This window comes from Pecten maximus, chromosome 7 (genome assembly GCF_902652985.1).
Source record: "Pecten maximus chromosome 7, xPecMax1.1, whole genome shotgun sequence".
Taxonomy (NCBI): domain Eukaryota; kingdom Metazoa; phylum Mollusca; class Bivalvia; order Pectinida; family Pectinidae; genus Pecten; species Pecten maximus.
The window spans coordinates 31,889,171-31,912,210 of NC_047021.1; the positions used below are offsets into that span (position 1 = coordinate 31,889,171).

At 36.0% G+C, this 23,040-nt stretch overlaps 1 protein-coding gene across 3 annotated transcripts in view; it reads right to left on the reverse strand.

Moving 5' to 3' along the window:
- The window catches only part of LOC117330591, a 43,333-nt gene continuing 20,293 nt past the window's right edge, over positions 1-23,040 (reverse strand). For 2 of the 3 annotated variants that reach the window (XM_033889003.1, XM_033889002.1), the window contains exons 2-6: positions 22,365-22,450; positions 16,837-17,093; positions 14,748-14,916; positions 12,809-12,982; positions 1-4,110 (exon numbers count right to left, since the gene is read on the reverse strand). In XM_033889003.1, the coding sequence (XP_033744894.1) occupies positions 3,830-4,110; positions 12,809-12,982; positions 14,748-14,916; positions 16,837-17,093; positions 22,365-22,428 (945 nt within the window). In that variant the 5' untranslated portion in view covers positions 22,429-22,450 and the 3' untranslated portion in view covers positions 1-3,829. Of the gene's footprint in view, positions 4,111-12,061; positions 12,091-12,808; positions 12,983-14,747; positions 14,917-16,836; positions 17,094-22,364; positions 22,451-23,040 lie in introns of all 3 variants that reach the window. The other variant, XM_033889004.1, reaches the window with a different exon arrangement.

A 23,040-nucleotide genomic window follows, 5' to 3' on the forward strand; every position in this document is an offset into this window, starting at 1 on the left:
TATTAGAAATGTCTTTAATAGCAATACAATTCAAGCCAGAAGAAAGGAAAAGTTAAAATGTTCTTGACTAACTTAAATAATCCAAAATGTTTGACATACAAATAAATGTAGCAGAGAAATTCAATGTAAGTTATATACAACAAGGATTTCACCACAAAGTGTTACCAGTTTTTGATTGAGTCAATGTTCGACGAGTAATTGAATATATTCTCTTAAAAAGACTCGTAAATACTTCATTAAGTTTCTCTGAGGAAACGTTTACCCAATAAGTCTTGGTTGCCTGATTATCTTACATACTAATATCATCATTAATTTGTTTACGACGGTCTGATTGGTTAGATCGTCTCACTTTTGATTATGACGTCATTAAATGACGATGTGACGTCATAATGAAATTGTCGGTGGTTACAGACATTGCATTCTATTCTTCTATTTTATACAGTCAACATTACTGTTTACTGTTCCTTTAAATTAGCATCTAAGTATATTATGACTTTAGATGTTCCAAGGCAAATCATTCGGGACCATTCACCTTTTTTGACAAAGAATTTTCTGGTATTGAGTGTCATAGCTTTGTATGATAAAATTCTGCACTTTGTATTAATGATTATAGAGAATGTTTCTTTTGAGTGGCACAGTTATGCTTAATATAAATAAAGACAAAAATAAGAAATTTGGGAAAAATGTTAATATATTTTTTATCTTATATTACATTTGAAGAATATAGCAAGATGAATAAAATGTATATTGATTGTTAATCCCAGCCACATTATTGAAAAAACAAACAAACAAGCAAACGAGTAATGATGCCAAATGCTCTCGTATTTCTTGGTTAGACAAAATCGATTTGGTAAACCTACATTGTATGTACAAAGGAAGCGGATGAGACATATTATAGTTTTGTGTATGAAAATGTAACAAATAAGTTTTGACACGAGTAAATAATTTGTTCTCGTATGCACACAACAGACAAAAACTACTAAGACCCATTTCGATAAAACTACTAAGACCCATTTCGATAATCATCGGTAAAATCCGTTATATGATACCGATATATGCCGGAATTTCCCGACTGGGTCACGGTTCTGGTGTTGGTGTGCGTTATCGATTGTGTCACAATATGAATTAATTAGACATGGAAACTTATTGTTATACAACCGATAATTTATCAACTTAGTCAATATTGTCATGGTAACTGTTCATTATCATACAATGAATACGATAATTATTAGACTCGCATACAACACGGAATCAGATGGTATTTATGGCCAAATGATCAGATGTAATGAGATGTTATAAAACTCCCTATTATGTACACTGGCCTGATTATGGTGTAGACGGTACGTCACAATTTAAGGAAGCCGTTTACAAATAATGCCCCAATTTTACTTCCATATATCTTAACATCAGTGGACCTAGACGGAATACCCGAGGAGCTTACGTGTACCAACTGATGGGGGAAATGGGAAACAAAGGTTTTTACAGGTCGGGACAAATGTAATATTATTGGCGGTAAAATATTGTTTTTTGATTTTTAATGCAAATACACAATGTATTTACTTGTAATTGTGACGTAACTGTCGTACCATAACCAGACCTCTTCAATAAAGTCATTCTTAATCTGGCAAGTATAAAAAGTTGACAATTAAACTTTAGGAAGGGACATATTGGATTAATAATAAGAGCAAAAACAAAATAAACACTAACTTTCTCAAAATCATATCATCTTTATATATAAAGCTCTCTACACAGTATAACAATTACCACAATTAGGAACAGACAGAGTATCATTACCTGATTTAATAATCAAAGGGAAATAATTCTACAATATTTTCGTAAAGTGCGAATATTGTCTGGTCGCTTAAATTGACTTTTTGATATTTTCTTTAGACAGAGTTTTTGCATTCTTTTTCTCTTTATTTCAGTTTAACGAAATGTTTTCAAGGTAGAAGATACCTCCCTTTGTCAAAAGAGACGCGGTAAATGAAAATTTAAACATATCTGCTAAATCGTCAATTCTGAGCCTACACGGAATAGACCGAGATGTTGCGCAAAGTTCAGGCTCACAATGGCCATCACTGTTATGTATTACAATACAATTCCTGGGGAGAATCCCAGGGGCTTCAGGGCATTACAGGGGAGAATCCCAGGGGCTTCAGGGTATTACAGGGGAGAATCCCAGGGGCTTCAGGGTATTACAGGGGAGAATCCCAGGGGCTTCAGGGCAATACAGGGGAGAATCCCAGGGGCTTCAGGGCATTACAGGGGAGAATCCCAGGGGCTTCAGGGCAAACAGGGGATAATCCCAGGGGCTTCAGGGCAAACAGGGGATAATCCCAGGGGCTTCAGGGTATTACAGGGGAGAATCCCAGGGGCTTCAGGGCATTACAGGCGGTTATATTAAAAACAAGAAAGCAATGCGCTGAGTAACACATGAATACATGTATACATATATATACAGAAATGTAACAATGACATCAGTCAATGTAACATTAATACAAATGGAAGATAAAAATCTGAATATTGAAAAATTGGGTGCAAAAATACAAAAGATTTCACATAATATCTTTGCATAAGACATGACCTCATAACACACTCTTTCAAATGTCATACTGGCATTTGTACGATACACACGTATATATTAAAACAGTAGAACAAACAACTCGACCTTAAAGTGATATGAACATCATTCAATTATCAAAAATGATTCTTCATAGGCTGACTAAAATCTAATTAAAACCATGCTCTAATTATCGATATCTTAACCACATCCTTTCGTACCATGTAGACCCGCAATATATCCTCACTACATACACTTCCACAGTAACAAATACTTAGTTGTAATCATTAATAAACTTAATAAGTTTTATACTATATTTCAGGACCATAAACTGCTCTAAAGCAAAGTAGATAACATATCACACATCCTATATATACTTTGATTGTATTTTGGAAGTGTATTGTGTATTATGCTGTTTTACACTTAAATTATACTTATAAAAAGATCGCTGGCCATCCTCTTTTTAGTTAACACTCATAAAATTTGAACATAGTAACCAATAGTTTTTTCTCAGAACGAAACAAATCGAAGAGAACTATTCGAAGTTTTTTTTAGATGAATCGATGCATTGGATTAAAATCGTCAGTATAAGTTTTGTTGATGAATTGCGATTACTAATTGTGTCTAAATCCCGTATTATACTCACATTTTAACAAGACATTAAATATCAAACACGTGTATTTGAATATATACATGTAAATACGGAAAACAAATTTAAAACAAGGGTAAAATCATTCGTTTTCAAAAAAAATCTCAAAGTTTTAATAAAAAACAGCAAACTCTGTCACTCATCAACACATTGAATGAAAATTCATTTTTAAATGTGAAAAAGACACAGTCTTAATTTTTCCTAGCTAAGTGTCCAAATCCGTAATTTTGAGCGAAGCTTCATCCATGCATAGAATGTAAAATAATTGTATTATCTCCCCTTGTCTGAATTATTCTGATGTTAGTAGAGTTATTTTTCTTGGCTTACAAAACCTGACTTATCAGATGGGCACAGGGAACAATAGAAAATACAAGGGGATTGATTAATCAAAGATCACGTTATGTATTCTTACTCGAATAATAAATTAGAGTCTGTTTCAATAAAGTTTTTGCTTTCCCAATAACATAATTTCATAGCACCCCCTTATTAAACTTCCTACACTGCTGTAAACTATTTTCATCGTAACCATATGCCCTGGTGATGTCCAGCCTTTTTATGGGATTGTGGAATGGACTCGGACGTTTAATTTTTTTCACATATTACCCCACCTTAAAGTTAACCTATGGAATGTCGGCACACAGTGGTTTCGTTTCTGACTCCACCGGAAGTGTGGATGTAGAATCAGTCACTTCAGTTCCATTTGGTACCAGCATCATTTCCGGTGGGGTGAGTTCCGTTCTTGGTTCCGACATTCTTCGGGCAGCTTCGTAACTGGCGGAAATACCCGAACGATTTGACATGAGTGATGGCTGACGTGAAGGCGGTCTCGAATTACGTTTGGATGGCTTGCGTTTCCTTTTCCCCACCTTTAAGGTTTCTCGGATACCGGTGAAAGCAGACACTAGAAAAAATATGGTTTCAAACATCTAAATCATATGAAACAAAGCCAGTTCAGAATTAAACAAAATAAATAAATATATCAAATGAAATGAAAAACGGATAGATAAGGAAAGTATGCCATTTTCACAAGATGAACAGCCTTCGTTTGAGTTTTCCCTAAACAAGGAATATGAGGCCATGTTTACAGTTTGTGATTGTTCAGTGTACTTCCCTAGGGATCGAACCCGTGATCCCTGGCTAATTATATTTACGCTCTACCGAATGACAGTAATTTTTTTTACCGGGATTGGTACATAATATCACTTCAGAGATATAGTAGGAGGAACGTTCTATACAAAGAAATATATTTACAAAATGTATGTACGACACCAATCCCAACATCTCGGCAAATTCCGTAAAACTATATCTGATTCGGAGCCTTGGCGGAATAGAACGAGATGTTATCACTGATACGAGATAACAATATGACTGGTTAGCCAACAGACACTGTAACAATTCCGTTTTCGCTTTGGGTTTTATACCAACCTATAGGGATAATAAGCTACGAATTAGCCAGTTTTTTTGTAAAACTTTTCTTGGAATGTAATATTCAGTAGCAAATTGGTATCACCATGGCATCCAAGCGATCATGACTAATATTTTTCCATGTAACGCTTTATGACGTCAACGGATGAACGATGCAAAAGAACGATATGACGTCAGCTGTTGCCATGCATAGGACACATGCTTATATGGGTGATATATATTGGTGACTATCTTCTTGGTATTTTGTATTTATATTATACTCAACATCATATTTAGATTGGCAAGACGTATACTAGTTTAGAGTTAAAATAAATAAATACTTTACCAAATTATAATTTTCATTTTAATATATATTCTTTTGAATCAATCATTGACGAACATTTGCAACGGATTACTGGAAAAAGGCTTTACATATAATAAATTTCCATTTCTTTTCTCTGATATTTGCATAACGATGTTTTTCATTAGAAATATTTCAAACAACTGGATTATGTTGCGAAAACTTGTCATGCGCATGCAGGATTTTTGTTGTTGTTTGTTTGTTTTTGTTTTTGTTTTCTAAAAACGAAAGGAAATGCATTTGAAAAATTCTAACATCCAGAAGGATACATTTACACAAATATACTCCGCACCATTGAATCGATTATCTTTAAAGAAATCGTAATTATGGTTGCCTCAATCTGACGCAAATGTCTTTGAAACTGAGCCTCATGCTTACGATTGAAATCTGGATCAAAGACACATATATCACCAGTATAAACACATTTGGTAAGATATAGATTATATATTATTCACGGATTCATGCAGTCGTCGTGAGTCATAGCGTTGTCGATCAATGGCCGAGTGTAACGGGGATTATCCTCACACACAACACACACGTAATGCACACACAACACACACGTAACTCACAAGGTTCGTCAATTGTCAAGATTGGTTATTCTATTTTTACCAAACTTAACTTGTATTGAACCAAAAATCTTTTATATATATCGGCTAAGTTTTGTTGATGGCTTACCTTTGTACCTTAGGGATTTACATGTACATCTGATGTTCTAAAGGTAGGGCGTCTGACGGCTACGCTGTGTTGTAACTCTGACAACTATTTTTGTTTGTTTACTTTGATATAGAGAAGAAAAAAATCACTCATCAGGAAAATTAATTTCGATCGCCTGTATACAAAGGAAAAGTGACGACGCAACGCACTTTTAAAAATCAATATCTACCGAGAGTTGTCGTTCCTGACACCGTATGAGTAACAACTAGGAAGGGATTATATCTTTCTGTAATGTGCGACTCCTATGCAAACTGTGAAAGGCATAACAGTAAATGAACAATAATATCGACATTCGTTAACAAATGATGACATCAAGAATGAGTATTTGGTTGGTCGGAAATATATGAGGTACCAAATATAACAATGGTGCACCAGATCTAGTACAGTCTCTGCAATGTCCCCCGATCATATTCCGAAGGGCCCCACTTTAGTCGCCTCCTACAATAAGAATCCCACAATAAGTCGCCTCCAATCTACAACAATCCCACAATTAGTTGCCTCTCGCAATCAGTCGCCTCCAATCTTCCAGAATCCCACAATGTGTCGCCTCCTATTTACAAGAGTCAGACAATTAGTCGCCTCCTATCTTCAAGAATCCCAAAATTAGTAGCCTCTCACAATTAGTCGTCTCCAATGTACAAGAATCCCACAATTATTTGCCTCTCATATTTAGTTGCCTCCTATCTACAAGAGTCCCACAATTACTTGCCTCTCATAATTAGTTGCCTCCTATCTACAAGAGTCCCACAATTAGTCACCTCCTATCTACAAGAGTCTAATCTACAAGAATCCAAAAATTAGTCGCCTCCTATATGCAAGAGTCAAGACAATTAGTCGCCCCCATATTTACAATAGCCCACAATTAGTCGCCTCCTATCCACAATAAACCCACAATTAGTCGCCTCCTATCTACAATAATTCAACAATAAGTCGCCTCCTATCTACCAGAGTCAGAAAATTAGTCGCCTTCTATCTACAAGAATCCCACAATTAGTCGCCTCCTACCTACAAGAATCCAACAATTAGTAGCCTCTCACAATTAGTCGTCTCCAATGTACAAGAATCCCACAATTATTTGCCTCTCATAATTAGTTGCCTCCTATCTACAAGAGTCCCACAATTAGTCGCCTCCTATCTACAAGAGTCTAATCTACAAGAATCCAAAAATAAGTCGCCTCCTATATGCAAGAGTCAGACAATTAGTCGCCCCTATATTTACAATAGCCCACAATTAGTCGCCTCCTATCCACAATAATCCCACAATTAGTCGCCTCCTATCTACAATAATCCAACAATAAGTCGCCTCCTATCTACCAGAGTCAGAAAATTAGTCGCCTTCTATCTACAAGAATCCCACAATTAGTCGCCTCCTACCTACAAGAATCCAACAATTAGTAGCCTCTCACAATTAGTCGTCTCCAATGTACAAGAATCCCACAATTATTTGCCTCTCATAATTAGTTGCCTCCTATCTACAAGAGTCCCACAATTATTTGCCTCCTATCTACAAGAGTCTAATCTACAAGAATCCCAAAATTAGTCGCCTCTTATATGCAAGAGTCAGACAATTAGTCGCCCCCATATTTACAATAATCCCAATTAGTCGCCTCCTATCCACAATAATCCCACAATAAGTCGCCTCCTATCTACAATAATCCAACAATAAGTCGCCTCCTATCTACCAGAGTCAGAAAATTAGTCGCCTTCTATCTACAAGAATTCCACAATTAGTCGCCTACTATCTTCAAGAATCACACAATTTGTTGCCTCATATCTACAACAATCCCACAATTAGTCGCCTCCTATCTACAATACTTCCACAAATAGTCGCCTACTATCCACAATAATCCCACAATTAGTCGCTTACTATCCACAAGAATCCCACAAATAGTCTACTCCTATCAACAAAATAATCCCACAATTAGCCGCCTCTCACAATTAGTCGCCTCCTATTTACAAGAGTCAGACAATTAGTTGCCTCATATCTACAATAATTCCACATATCTATAATAATCCCACAATTAGTCGCCTCCTATCCACAATAATCCCACAATTAGTCGCTTACTATCTATAATAATCTCACAATTAGTCGCCTACTATCTATAATAATCCCACAATTAGTCGCCTCTCACAATCAGTCGCCTCCAATCTTCCAGAATCCCACAATGTGTCGCCTCCTATTTACAAGAGTCAGACAATTAGTCGCCTCCTATCTTCAAGAATCCCAAAATTAGTAGCCTCTCACAATTAGTCGTCTCCAATGTACAAGAATCCCACAATTATTTGCCTCTCATATTTAGTTGCCTCCTATCTACAAGAGTCCCACAATTACTTGCCTCTCATAATTAGTTGCCTCCTATCTACAAGAGTCCCACAATTAGTCACCTCCTATCTACAAGAGTCTAATCTACAAGAATCCAAAAATTAGTCGCCTCCTATATGCAAGAGTCAGACAATTAGTCGCCCCCATATTTACAATAGCCCACAATTAGTCGCCTCCTATCCACAATAAACCCACAATTAGTCGCCTCCTATCTACAATAATCCAACAATAAGTCGCCTCCTATCTACCAGAGTCAGAAAATTAGTCGCCTTCTATCTACAAGAATCCCACAATTAGTCGCCTCCTACCTACCAGAATCCAACAATTAGTAGCCTCTCACAATTAGTCGTCTCCAATGTACAAGAATCCCACAATTATTTGCCTCTCATAATTAGTTGCCTCCTATCTACAAGAGTCCCACAATTAGTCGCCTCCTATCTACAAGAGTCTAATCTACAAGAATCCCAAAATAAGTCGCCTCCTATATGCAAGAGTCAGACAATTAGTCGCCCCTATATTTACAATAGCCCACAATTAGTCGCCTCCTATCCACAATAATCCCACAATTAGTCGCCTCCTATCTACAATAATCCAACAATAAGTCGCCTCCTATCTACCAGAGTCAGAAAATTAGTCGCCTTCTATCTACAAGAATCCCACAATTAGTCGCCTCCTACCTACAAGAATCCAACAATTAGTAGCCTCTCACAATTAGTCGTCTCCAATGTACAAGAATCCCACAATTATTTGCCTCTCATAATTAGTTGCCTCCTATCTACAAGAGTCCCACAATTATTTGCCTCCTATCTACAAGAGTCTAATCTACAAGAATCCCAAAATTAGTCGCCTCTTATATGCAAGAGTCAGACAATTAGTCGCCCCCATATTTACAATAATCCCACAATTAGTCGCCTCCTATCCACAATAATCCCACAATAAGTCGCCTCCTATCTACAATAATCCAACAATAAGTCGCCTCCTATCTACCAGAGTCAGAAAATTAGTCGCCTTCTATCTACAAGAATTCCACAATTAGTCGCCTACTATCTTCAAGAATCACACAATTTGTTGCCTCATATCTACAACAATCCCACAATTAGTCGCCTCCTATCTACAATACTTCCACAAATAGTCGCCTACTATCCACAATAATCCCACAATTAGTCGCTTACTATCCACAAGAATCCCACAAATAGTCTACTCCTATCAACAAAATAATCCCACAATTAGCCGCCTCTCACAATTAGTCGCCTCCTATTTACAAGAGTCAGACAATTAGTTGCCTCATATCTACAATAATTCCACATATCTATAATAATCCCACAATTAGTCGCCTCCTATCCACAATAATCCCACAATTAGTCGCTTACTATCTATAATAATCTCACAATTAGTCGCCTACTATCTATAATAATCCCACAATTAGTCGCCTCTCACAATCAGTCGCCTCCAATCTTCCAGAATCCCACAATGTGTCGCCTCCTATTTACAAGAGTCAGACAATTAGTCGCCTCCTATCTTCAAGAATCCCAAAATTAGTAGCCTCTCACAATTAGTCGTCTCCAATGTACAAGAATCCCACAATTATTTGCCTCTCATATTTAGTTGCCTCCTATCTACAAGAGTCCCACAATTACTTGCCTCTCATAATTAGTTGCCTCCTATCTACAAGAGTCCCACAATTAGTCACCTCCTATCTACAAGAGTCTAATCTACAAGAATCCAAAAATTAGTCGCCTCCTATATGCAAGAGTCAGACAATTAGTTGCCCCCATATTTACAATAGCCCACAATTAGTCGCCTCCTATCCACAATAAACCCACAATTAGTCGCCTCCTATCTACAATAATCCAACAATAAGTCGCCTCCTATCTACCAGAGTCAGAAAATTAGTCGCCTTCTATCTACAAGAATCCCACAATTAGTCGCCTCCTACCTACAAGAATCCAACAATTAGTAGCCTCTCACAATTAGTCGTCTCCAATGTACAAGAATCCCACAATTATTTGCCTCTCATAATTAGTTGCCTCCTATCTACAAGAGTCCCACAATTAGTCGCCTCCTATCTACAAGAGTCTAATCTACAAGAATCCAAAAATAAGTCGCCTCCTATATGCAAGAGTCAGACAATTAGTCGCCCCTATATTTACAATAGCCCACAATTAGTCGCCTCCTATCCACAATAATCCCACAATAAGTCGCCTCCTATCTACAATAATCCAACAATAAGTCGCCTCCTATCCACAATAATCCCACAATTAGTCGCCTCCTATCTACAATAATCCAACAATAAGTCGCCTCCTATCTACCAGAGTCAGAAAATTAGTCGCCTTCTATCTACAAGAATCCCACAATTAGTCGCCTCCTACCTACAAGAATCCAACAATTAGTAGCCTCTCACAATTAGTCGTCTCCAATGTACAAGAATCCCACAATTATTTGCCTCTCATAATTAGTTGCCTCCTATCTACAAGAGTCCCACAATTATTTGCCTCCTATCTACAAGAGTCTAATCTACAAGAATCCCAAAATTAGTCGCCTCTTATATGCAAGAGTCAGACAATTAGTCGCCCCCATATTTACAATAATCCCACAATTAGTCGCCTCCTATCCACAATAATCCCACAATAAGTCGCCTCCTATCTACAATAATCCAACAATAAGTCGCCTCCTATCTACCAGAGTCAGAAAATTAGTCGCCTTCTATCTACAAGAATTCCACAATTAGTCGCCTACTATCTTCAAGAATCACACAATTTGTTGCCTCATATCTACAACAATCCCACAATTAGTCGCCTCCTATCTACAATACTTCCACAAATAGTCGCCTACTATCCACAATAATCCCACAATTAGTCGCTTACTATCCACAAGAATCCCACAAATAGTCTACTCCTATCAACAAAATAATCCCACAATTAGCCGCCTCTCACAATTAGTCGCCTCCTATTTACAAGAGTCAGACAATTAGTTGCCTCATATCTACAATAATTCCACATATCTATAATAATCCCACAATTAGTCGCCTCCTATCCACAATAATCCCACAATTAGTCGCTTACTATCTATAATAATCTCACAATTAGTCGCCTACTATCTATAATAATCCCACAATTAGTCGCCTACTATCTACAATAATCCCACAATTAGTCGCCTACTATCTATAATAATCCCACAATTAGTCGCCTACTATCTACAATAATCCCACAATAAGTCGCTTACTATCTATAATAATCCCACAATTAGTCGCCTACTATCTATAATAATCCCAAAATTAGTCGCCTACTCTCTACAATAATCCCACAATTAGTCGCCTACTATCTATAATAATCCCACAATTAGTCGCCTACTATCTATAATAATCCCACAATTAGTCGCCTTCTATCTACAATAATCCCACAATTAGTCGCCTACTATCTACAATAATCCCACAATTAGTCGCTTACTATCTATAATAATCCCACAATTAGTCGCCTACTATCTATAATAATCCCACAATTAGTCGCCTACTATCTACAATAATCCCACAATTAGTCGCTTACTATCTATAATAATCCCACAATTAGTCGCCTACTATCTATAATAATCCCACAATTAGTCGCCTACTATCTATAATAATCCCACAATTAGTCGCCTACTATCTACAATAATCCCACAATTAGTCGCCTACTATCTACAATAATCCCACAATTAGTCGCCTAACTCGCCTCCTATCTACAAGATACGAGCTTCAAGGCATAAAACAGCGGTCATAGTGATACATTGGAAAAATGCTGTTAATTTTACAAGTGAAGTTATTTACATATTCAAAAAAGCTTTTAATGATTGATATCTTTCTGCCAATAAGTTTATTTCTAAAATGTTTAAAAATAAGTGACAAGCACATGCTAAATGTTCGAAGCATCATATTCCTTGTTTCCATACCTAAACCAATCTTACAAAACCATCAAACATTTTCACACCGCAAAATGTCATTCCAACTTTCAACAGTAATCAAACTGTAACACAATTGGAATGAGGGACTCATACTTCAGGTGTATAACCAGTTACCTTACAGGACTAGTAGAAACCTCCGGTCTCTAGTAATTACAATGTAGATATATCATCACGTGACGTGCATTAATGGATGTTAAAAACTTATCATGCGTGTTGAACTTAATTTACAAGGTTAAGATTACTTGTGTGAGGTTGAATAATGAAAGAAGAAGAATTTTAAGCAATATGCATTAATTAAGTTAGTTTTATGCATCAATTCATCAAGTCAGTACACATTAACCCATTCGTGAACGATAACATACTGTCAGATTAATCTTGTTTTGGTAGTATTATATACATGAACATGTATGTTATATGTTAATTGAATATAATGCAAATTTTGCTATTTCACTCTTCGCCATCGCATTAAAGAGGGAGATACATTAGATTCTACGCAGGAAGTAAGCTCAAACACACGTTTATTCTGGAAACGTGGCCATTTCACACTGAAAATGTGGGGGAAGTAATGAAATAATTACTATGGTTTAGTCAGAGAAATCAAAACACGAAAGGAAAATTTTAAAATTTTAAAGTGCTGAACAAAAGATATGAAAAATTATCAAAGAGTGATTAATTGGTAAATAAGAGAAAAACGTGTTAAAAGTCGATATATAAACTAATAAGTAAGATGTAAGCATCATTCATAAAATTAGTACAGATAGTTATATGATAGAAATAACAATTACAATTCAAAGACATTCTTGGATAATAATAAAGAGATAATAGCCGAAATCCTAAGCAGGCAATGACGTCATCGCTTACCTTTGACCTTGACGGTATTGTCGTCCAGAGGGTTCTGGTTGGGTTTGGATTTATAATAGAAGACCATGACACAAAGAACGACTAGGAAGATGAGGGCAAGACAGCAGCCAACGACGATCCCCTCCACCTTAGCTCTGTATCGCTTGGTCTCGTTAGAGGTGACCCATTCTTTAGCTGTGGAGGACAGTGGAGACAATGATGACTGGGCGAATTTATATAGGAACGACTTATATACATAACATACATACATAATGTATACTGTATACCAACAAGTTGATAAAAAGGCCACAAGGAACGGATACCAGGAGGTATATGTTTTCATTTCAGAACATTTTAATCATACATGTATATGAGTATCATACAACAAGAATGGGTAAATACGAAGATTATGCCGCCCCTGTCCGTAAGGCGACTATAACAGCAAAAAGCCCTGTTGGGAAATATCATCAGGCGTTATATGTAAAAGAATTATTTTATAACAATAATGCTTTCCATTTATTACGGAAAGTAAAAGTGTCTGCATCCGTGTTTTGCAATTACCTTAATCAGTGTAGAACAATAACATTACACATGAGTAAGTCCTACAAAAGAATGCATACCCTACTGCTTGTAAGCAGAACTCGTCACTCTCACTCAAGGGTCTCCGGTTTTTTTTCCGTTTTGGACTTACAAACATCAGCCGAGATAAACAATGCTTTAAAACTCGTTAAACATGTATTAATAGAACAGTTTTAAGGTAGAGGCTCGGGTATCGCTTTATCTTGAACTCATTTAACTAAGAAATAACCGTTTCATTAGTATGAAATCTTAATTTATTTTCACTTTAAAGTACTGGAATAATCTAGACTAGTCTCAAATGAATAAAGTCCACATGTCACAGAAGGTATTTTTGGCAACAGTTTTAAGGCGAAATTGTTATACAATGCTTGTTCGACGGAATTCATTTTTTAAGGCGCAATATTTTTTTACACAATATAGGTAGATGACATGATATTTTAATTAGTTTTCCGTTAGATAAGATAGGCTTTCTTGGTAATCTTTTCACACAAATATCAATTTTGGTATGTTGAAAGGAAATAATGTGAAAAAACAAAGACTACCGACATAATAGCATAACCAGTTTTCAAACTCAAATCACCCTTTTTCAATCACAACCTCAAATGACGGTTAAAGTTGACATATTCGACATACAATTGTTTCATTAAGCACGGAAGTTTTGTAAGTTTTTATGAGCAGTTTCAAACAATGCGTCGAAAGTCACGTACCCTTAAAGACTGATAGAGAAAAAATGGACACTGAATTTCATTTTCCCTGTTCCAGAATTCTAAATATGAGATAAATTATCTTTATGTTAAGCAAATATATAACGACAGGAGTATGTGGCCATTTGTATGTTGTTCACCAAGGCACCATAGCATTAACAATCAGTGCGTCTGGCGTGAAAAAAATATACATCCTTTGATATCGACCAGCAAAGATGTGATATTTAATTCTCGCAAGAAGACAAACGGACAGCTTTGTAGAATTACAACCATGCTTTCCAGAAAATTCGAATCTTAAGAGTATTTGGCAACCCTGGGAATGTATTGCTCAGTTAGTAGGTTTTTTTCAGGACAAAGAAGAAAACCAATTTGTTAGGGGGATTCTTCAAGACCAAGACATCAAAGGAAAAGGCAGAAAATGCGCGAACTTTAAATGTGCTATCAATTGAGGAAATAATTGGCGTCAAAATAGGTTTATTAATTTGATGAACTCTCCCTAAGATTTGTCCGAGCTAGATACGAACTGGGCCACAATTAAAGTGCTGGCTGACTAGTATATTTTATACAAATTGGTAAGTCACCAGTGCAACAATAGACAAATACAGATACATATCAAACACTATATCATAACACTGTTATCGATAAATACAATTTCTGACATCGATATGATAACGTACAGAAAATGTCTTTGATCTGCGTGCAATCCGCCTTTACGTCGGCCGAGAACTTGTAGATCTGGTCGGCAGGCTTTGTAGCGACGCTTCTCGTATGCTCCAGTACAGCGACCTTCATCGACGTAGTGGTCATGCACCACTTCTTTCCAGGGAAGTCCTGGCATCCGTAAATCTGAAATAGTGAAAGACGGACCGCAAGTAATATGGCTGTATTTCACAGTGACTATACAAGGACGGGTAAAGACAGACACGAGTTGCCCCAGTGACTACACAAGGACGGTCAAAGACAGACACGAGTTGCTGAATATAAAAAAACTATAATCTTAAGAATAGATAAGTAGTTCATTTCAAGTGGATTAGGTTTACTTGTATATTGTAAAAGCTGTTTTTCGATTATTCAAATATTCACGATAAACCAAAATTTAAAAACAAAAGAAAATGATTTTAGCGGAAATTCTAAAATTGCCTATAACGTTTCCTGACAAGGTGTCTATTTAGCGAGTTTATTGTATCCTCGAAAAGAAGCAAAAAGAAGAAACCCTTAAAAATAGCAACATTTGCATTAAATTCTTTTCTCTGTGTGTGTGTTAGATATAAGTAATCACAACAGCCAAAGGAAGACAAGATATATACAGACGAAAGAAGGAAGGTCAGTCATCATATAAACAAGACATTTAAATGATAGTAAGGTATTATAATGTAATCATTACCACATACCCAAAGCCAACAATTAAGACACCAAGATCCACACAGTTTCCTACTGCAAGCCTAAAATTAAGACACCAAGATCCATACAGTTGCCTACTGCAAGCCCACAATTAAGAACCCAAGATCCACACAGTTTCCTACTGCAAGCCTAAAATTAAGACACCAAGATCCACACAGTTTCCTACTGCAAGCCTAAAATTAAGACACCAAGATCCACACAGTTTCCTACTGCAAGCCTAAAATTAAGACACCAAGATCCACACAGTTTCCTACTGCAAGCCTAAAATTAAGACACCAAGATCCACACAGTTTCCTACTGCAAGCCCACAATTAAGAACCCAAGATCCACACTGTTTCCTACTGCAAGCCTAAAATTAAGACACCAAGATCCACAGTTTCCTACTGCAAGCCTAAAATTAAGACACCAAGATCCACAGTTTCCTACTGCAAGCCTAAAATTAAGACACCAAGATCCACACAGTTTCCTACTGCAAGCCCACAATTAAGACACCAAGATCCACACAGTTTCCTACTGCAAGCCTACAATTAAGACACCAAGATCCACACAGTTTCCTATTGTAAGCCTAACATTAAGACACCAAGATCCACAGTTTCCTACTGCAAGCCTAAAATTAAGACACCAAGATCCACACAGTTTCCTACTGCAAGCCCACAATTGAGACCCCAAGATCCATACAGTTTCTTATTGCAAGCCTACAATTAAGATCCTTAGACCCACACAATTTCCTATTGCAAACCTACAATTAAGATCCTTAGATCCATACAATTTCCTACTGCATGGCAATCAAAACTATGACAAGAGGCGATAAATGTGGAGCAGAAACGATGATTTATCAAGTTAACACACTAAGCTTACTGCTAAAATAACAAAAACACTGATGGCATTCTGAAAGCATGCATAGTCTAAGAACATGTAGACCGACTGATTGCGAGTTGTCTCCCCAGAGTCTATAATTGCTAGACACACGCTTCAATTGACATTTCGATATCCACAACAAATTAAAAAATAACACATCTGACCTTTCGTAGAGACTGCTTAACAAGATAATTAATTCTGCATGCGTGGCTCCAGGATAAATGCCAGTGTTTTTTTTTCATTTGAAATTCTGTAGGATTATAGTGCATACATTTCTAGATCGACAATTAATTAAACATGCGTATATGCTATTCAGTATTTCCATTTGAATGCGTGGAAATGTGTGTGTCAAATACACATTCATCAAACACTTTCGTGATATCAAATTACGGTATGCAATATGAAGATACACGCAAATAAATAAATGAAACCATAATAGTAATCTCGTTGTTTTGTAGATATGATAAAGAAATAAATATGACGTCATTCCATCGACACGTGACTAACCTTCACATTATTCTTATTTTCTAGAGAAAAGACGACAATTGTGAGGTCTATGTGTTTGGCACATGTGTCACTTTTAGGAGTGAAGCACAAACGGTTGCAGTGGTTCTTGGCGTCGGAGAGTGCCCGGTATGTGACGTCACAGTAGCCATGGGAAACACGTTCGGTAGCTACCACCTGGGACGAGTTGTCCTTTGACAGGTAGATGACTCCGCTACATACATCCTGTCCTCCTGAATTTTGAGCAGCATCCAAGTTCACTGTAATATGATAAAAAGACGATCTACTCTAAGTACCAGTGACACATATATGTGTTAATTATTTAAATGTAATTATAAATACAATTCTTAATTTTCACAATTAGACTAATCAAGTTTCATAGAGAGGAGAAAAAATCACATCATGACTGCATTGTTTTCAAGTAAATGAATAAATAAATAAGTAAATAAATAAATAAGAAAAGCCTTGACATTTAACTAGACCCTGTAAAAACTAATCGAAACTGTAATGGAAATAAGTATGAAACTTTTATTGATATTTTCTATTATATTGTTTTAACCAATTTATAGAGTTTTGAAAATGCAAGCCATGTCAGCGGAGCTATGTCGGTAATCGTTTTAGAAATGTTTTTTGTAGCCTAAAATAATATATTAATGCCACACAGAAATGACAAAATGTTAGATATTAATATTCAAGAGTTTTTATGTAATATCTCGATTATTAAAATGCAAATTAATGAAAATCAACGAACAATAACTATATATTTCAACATTGTTTTAAAAATTGAATTATTTTTAGTCTCACTTTTACGGTTGGCATAACTGCAGGTAAAAGATCGCAAAATGATAAATGATTTGCGGCTACCCAATGCAGGAGGCAATATGTCTGCATATTTAGGATTTTTCGTTTGTACATGTACCATCTGCTTCGGAACACAGAAGCGACCATAATAATCATGATATGACCATTGCTACACATGACATGGTATTTTCTCGCTATCATTTACCTAAAATGTTCTTTCTAAACCTCTTTTTTGGCCTTGGCGATGAGTGGCGAGGAAAAATTTTGGCTCTGTCCACTTTCTGAGACAAACCAAAGTCTATAGATCAAGTACTTGTTGCTCTCAGCATTCCAGTTTACAGTAAGGACGGGTTATCCCATTGTCTGTAGACTTCCTATCGTGTGCAGCATGATATTTCAGTATGATGGCACTACAAAGGCATCTACTAGTTGTTCCATTATTTGAAAGCCCATAACGATAAAATACCCAGATGATGGAACGCGCGCTTCAATCACTGTCCCATATATGACAAAAAAAAAAAAACTAGAAGACCAAGAAAACAAGCTAGAAATACTGACCAATAATAATATGTTAACTCTCTGAAAGTTTTAGAATATAAAGCAAATTACCCGCATGCACTTGTTTAGATAATTAATGATTTGATCATAAATGAAAAAGGAAAAAGATAAAATTGGTATGTTTTTGTTAGCTGACTTGACGTGCCAATTGATTAACACTTAATATAAAAATGTACCAAAAGGTATAACGGCCTTATCGTTGCACCTAATGCATCATTGTCGCATAAATGCACAAGCATGCTAGACATAAATCAATACTGAAATGTCTTTAAAGTCGGAACTAGCCATCGATCTGTATATGGGTTGTCGAGTAATGATGTATTAGATCTCCAGACCAGACAAGAGAGATGCCAGTGTTTGCATTACCCTTCAACGAGCCCGTAATTGTTCTAACCAGTCGATTGAATTAGGGTTACGTGCATGCCTAGTCTGCACCAGGCGCCGAATAAAATAAGTTCCATCGAGCTATTCATCGCACAGATTACTTTTTATTTTATATTTCAAGCTTGACAATGACAAATAGGATATTGAATGCTGTTTTTATGTCTATAGAAATGTATACACATCATTTTCGATTGAAGATAACGGTATCAATAAAATAACGATTGACGTATGGCTTTGCTGCAACAATAAGTTTCATATTTTGATGATTGAATAATGACTACCTTTATATCTCTAGACTGATAGCTTATACGGCGACTGCGATAATGAAATAGTGATATCCTTCATTTTGCTTTTCCATCGATCAATTTTGACTATCTTGCGTTCTATGAGCAATTGTTGTGAAACTTTGCGACATTAATTACATTATATTTCCTGTTTTGTTTCAGCAGATAATCTATACGTTTCTATACAGTTGATAAACTTTACAAAATGGTTAAAAATACAGTTATTAATACAGTCAAGCTTCCGTATATCGAACGATGAACTCGAAGACAAGTTTTGACTCGAAGTTAAAATTAAGTCAGACAGTATAAAGATTATATGCAATATACTAACTTACCTCGAATACATGGTTAAATAGGTGTTATTTTATGACCAAGCTGAAATCGAGATAATGAGGTTCGATTGTGTCTAGAAGATGTCCATTATATTGTAAACAATACAGATCATGACATGACGTCAGATGCAAATTATTACGAAAATTTTCTAATAGTTTCCGAAATGGCGCCTGGTAAAACTGGCAACGATAAGAACGATAGTATTTTATAGAAGTGTCTTTATTATGAACCCAAGGGAACCAGGAAGTATATATTTTTTGTTTGAACTTGAATATTACGTGTGTGTTGTGGTACCGAATAATTGTATGGACACTCATTTTTAATGATTATATATGACCTCCATCTGGTGTACCTGAGATATGGGCAACAGAGACGGGACCTATAACGAATAACCTTAAACATACAGAATTAGAGATATAACAGTGTGGACGTAGGGACGTATGCACAGCTCCATATCATACGTCTGTATAAATGCAGGCTTTCAAACAGCTGCAATGCTTCAAATGTGATTGCTCTATGACTCATATGCAATGTCCTAAAAGTGACTGCCCTACGGTGGACTGCAACGCTTCAATAGTGATTGCTCTTTGACTCAAATGCAATGCGTCATTTGTGATTGCTCTAAGACAACTGCAATGCTTCAATAGTGATTGTTGTCTAAACTGCAATTTTTCAATAGTGATTACTGGTTTTGACTCAGCTGCAAATTTTCAATAGTGATTGTTCGATGATTCAGCTGCAATACTTCAGTAGTGATTGCCACTGTATGACTGAGCTGCAATGCTTCAGTAGTGATTGCTGTATGACTGAGCTGCAATGCTTCAGTAGTGATTGCTGTATGACTGAGCTGCAATGCTTCAGTAGTGATTGCTCTATGACACAGTAGCAATGCTTCAATAAAGATCGGTCCTCGAACAAGTTTCTATGATTCAATAGTAAATGCTCCATGAGTCAGCGTCAATACTAAATTAGAAGATGTTGTTTTTTCGCCCGCAATGCAGAAATCATTAATACAGAATGTCGGGGTTGCTATATTTGCTTCTTGTGATTAGTTACTTTGTCAGCACCCACAGTTTTTTGTCACAAAGATCTAAGCTTAAGTTTCTATTGGTTGTGATGCTACATGTCGACAGTACCTTTCCTCTACCAACCGTGCATCCCGCACTTATACTGAGTGATCCGACATTCTACCTTATTACTGGGGCTATATTCCTCTAACCCAGTGACTGTTATAAGTATATACATACCGCAGACCCTATAGTCAAATCAATATCTAGGAAACGGGGAAAACTCATAATTGTACATGTATACACATTCGACCATGCATAAGTGTAACCTCCATTGGTGCGTATGCCTCTATGTACAGTACACACAGCACTATATACACCAAGTACAACCGACACAAGTGATAACTCATTGTGTTTAGTGAATACGTTCAGGCGCCGACACAGACCCACAGGACATGGAACAAAAGCAGGCTTCCTCTGGAAGGTCAATACTGTTCTGGTTTATATGATATCTGTAACTCTGTCTACAGTAGCCTAGTTCATCAAAGATTGTTCAATTACCAAGAGAAATCGATCTACGACATGTTACTAAAACACATGCAGTACCTAGTGTGAATCTTACTTAGCCATCAGATATAGTACATTTAGTCTTCGTGATTCCCGGTTTTTAAGTTTTAAGTAACATATATATATAGAACATCTATTTTCACGCTATATAGAATATAACTGTATCCTATTGCGTTCATACCACCCTAAACGCAATAAAACACCGTACAATCCCTATATGTATTTTCAGGACCATTATGATATGTATTTTCAGGACCATTTGGATATAGATCCGATCCACTTATACAGTCAAAATATCATAAAAGTACCTAAAGCAATACGGTTATCTTTGTAAGGTATTTTACTATATACCTTACTAAATTCACATTCATATCAGCCCCCTAATCATGGACCTCATATTGACGCCGTTGATCATATAATGCAATAATTACAACGTCTCCTGGTAGATAATGCATACCTATGGAAAGAAATTATAAAACTTGATGAATGAATTTAATTTTTAAAGAGATGAAGAATAAAGTATTGAAATAGTTTCACTCGGATTTCAGTCTATATGAATACAATTAAATAACAATCCAATATGAAACAAAATGCGCTTCAAATAATTCCAATTTGCAGTTGGTATCCATAGATTTGGCATTCATTTTAAAGCTATGGATGCCAATTCCAATAGCAAAGAACATATTTCAATGTTTGATAAGTGTGGACATAAAATTTATTCATGGCTGTTCTATCCTAACCCTCTTCTGTTTATTGTGATATTGGTGATTGTAAGTGGCGTGTAATTATTTCTTAATATTGAATGATCCAAACTTTAAAAAAAAAGAAAGAAATTGATACATTATACATATGTTGACAAATAATGATATAATTCAGCATATCATACATATCTCGCTAGAAATTGCAAGTACATCAAAAATTCTATTCTGATTCACTGTTTGAATGTTTTTTCCCATAGAATTTTCAGCGATCAAACAATTGATCGGAGGACTGCTGTTTATCATACACAGTATGCTACAGGTGAGAAGATGTATAAATAATTGATTGTCTGTCTATTTACCTGTACCTTAGCCAAATCCTGTCACGATTAATCTATATTGGCTTTACGTTATACGCTAAAGGGGAGCCAGAAAAAAGACAAACAATGAAATAACAGTGTCTTGCACACACAACTCCAACTGAAGTTTTTTCTTCTTCCATAAAAAAAACCCTGTTGTATATTACCCAATGATGGCATAACACAAAACTATTCATTCGTTAAGCTAGGATAGCGTTAAATGTGTGTCCCTCTGTCACATATTGACAGGATTTTAATGATTAAGATAAACCCTTTTAACATTTTAAGGACATACAACACATGATGTAAAGTAACAATTTTCTAAATCATATGATAGTCTATATTAGCAAATTGTTAAGCGAATCCTCTTTCCGCATCACAAGTCATTGTGTACAGATGTAGAGAAATTTCTTATGGGCAGCATCCTCGATTTAATGCATAAGTTTCAACATTGGAGCCTGATCAGAGTAGGGATAAATTGATGAGTGAATGGATTATATATTTGTATCTTTGTAAGGCCTGACAAATACAGATACATACCCTCAATGGCTGAAACCAGCGCCACCTGTAGGACCAACAGACAAGCACATCCGGTCACAAGCATGATGGTGTTTGGTCACAGCAATCTAAAACATATACGATCATATCAAGTTATTACCTTTTATAATAAAAAGTGTTAACTATGTTTTTCTATAGCTTTGTTAGTAAGTCCTAGAAGGACGAAACAGCTGTATGATGACGAGTACTAGAAGGACGATATAACTTTATATGACGTCCTTAGCATCACTGACGAGTACTAGAATGACGAACCAACTGCATAATGCAAGCCTATATTCGTTATACACATTTTTTTTTTATTACATACCGGTATTTAAAGATATTTTAACGTTTGCGCGAGTATTACAATCCTGTGTTACATAATTATATGTAATAAAATCCTTAACAATTACACATTTAATTATTAGCGGAAATTGGAGACTCAAAGTAATAGAAACTAATCTCATTAAACGATAGCTTTTCATCACAAAAAAGACTGTAATATGCAATACAAAACTCGAATTAGACTGAGCGTGTACAATCCTGTGGAAACAAGGAATACTCTCCAGAACAATCAATAAAATAACTGTTACTGACAAAAACACAAGAACCTTTCTCGTTAATGTGCAAACCTAAGGGATCTTTGTAATTATGTGTCTTTTTATTCGTAAGTGAATGG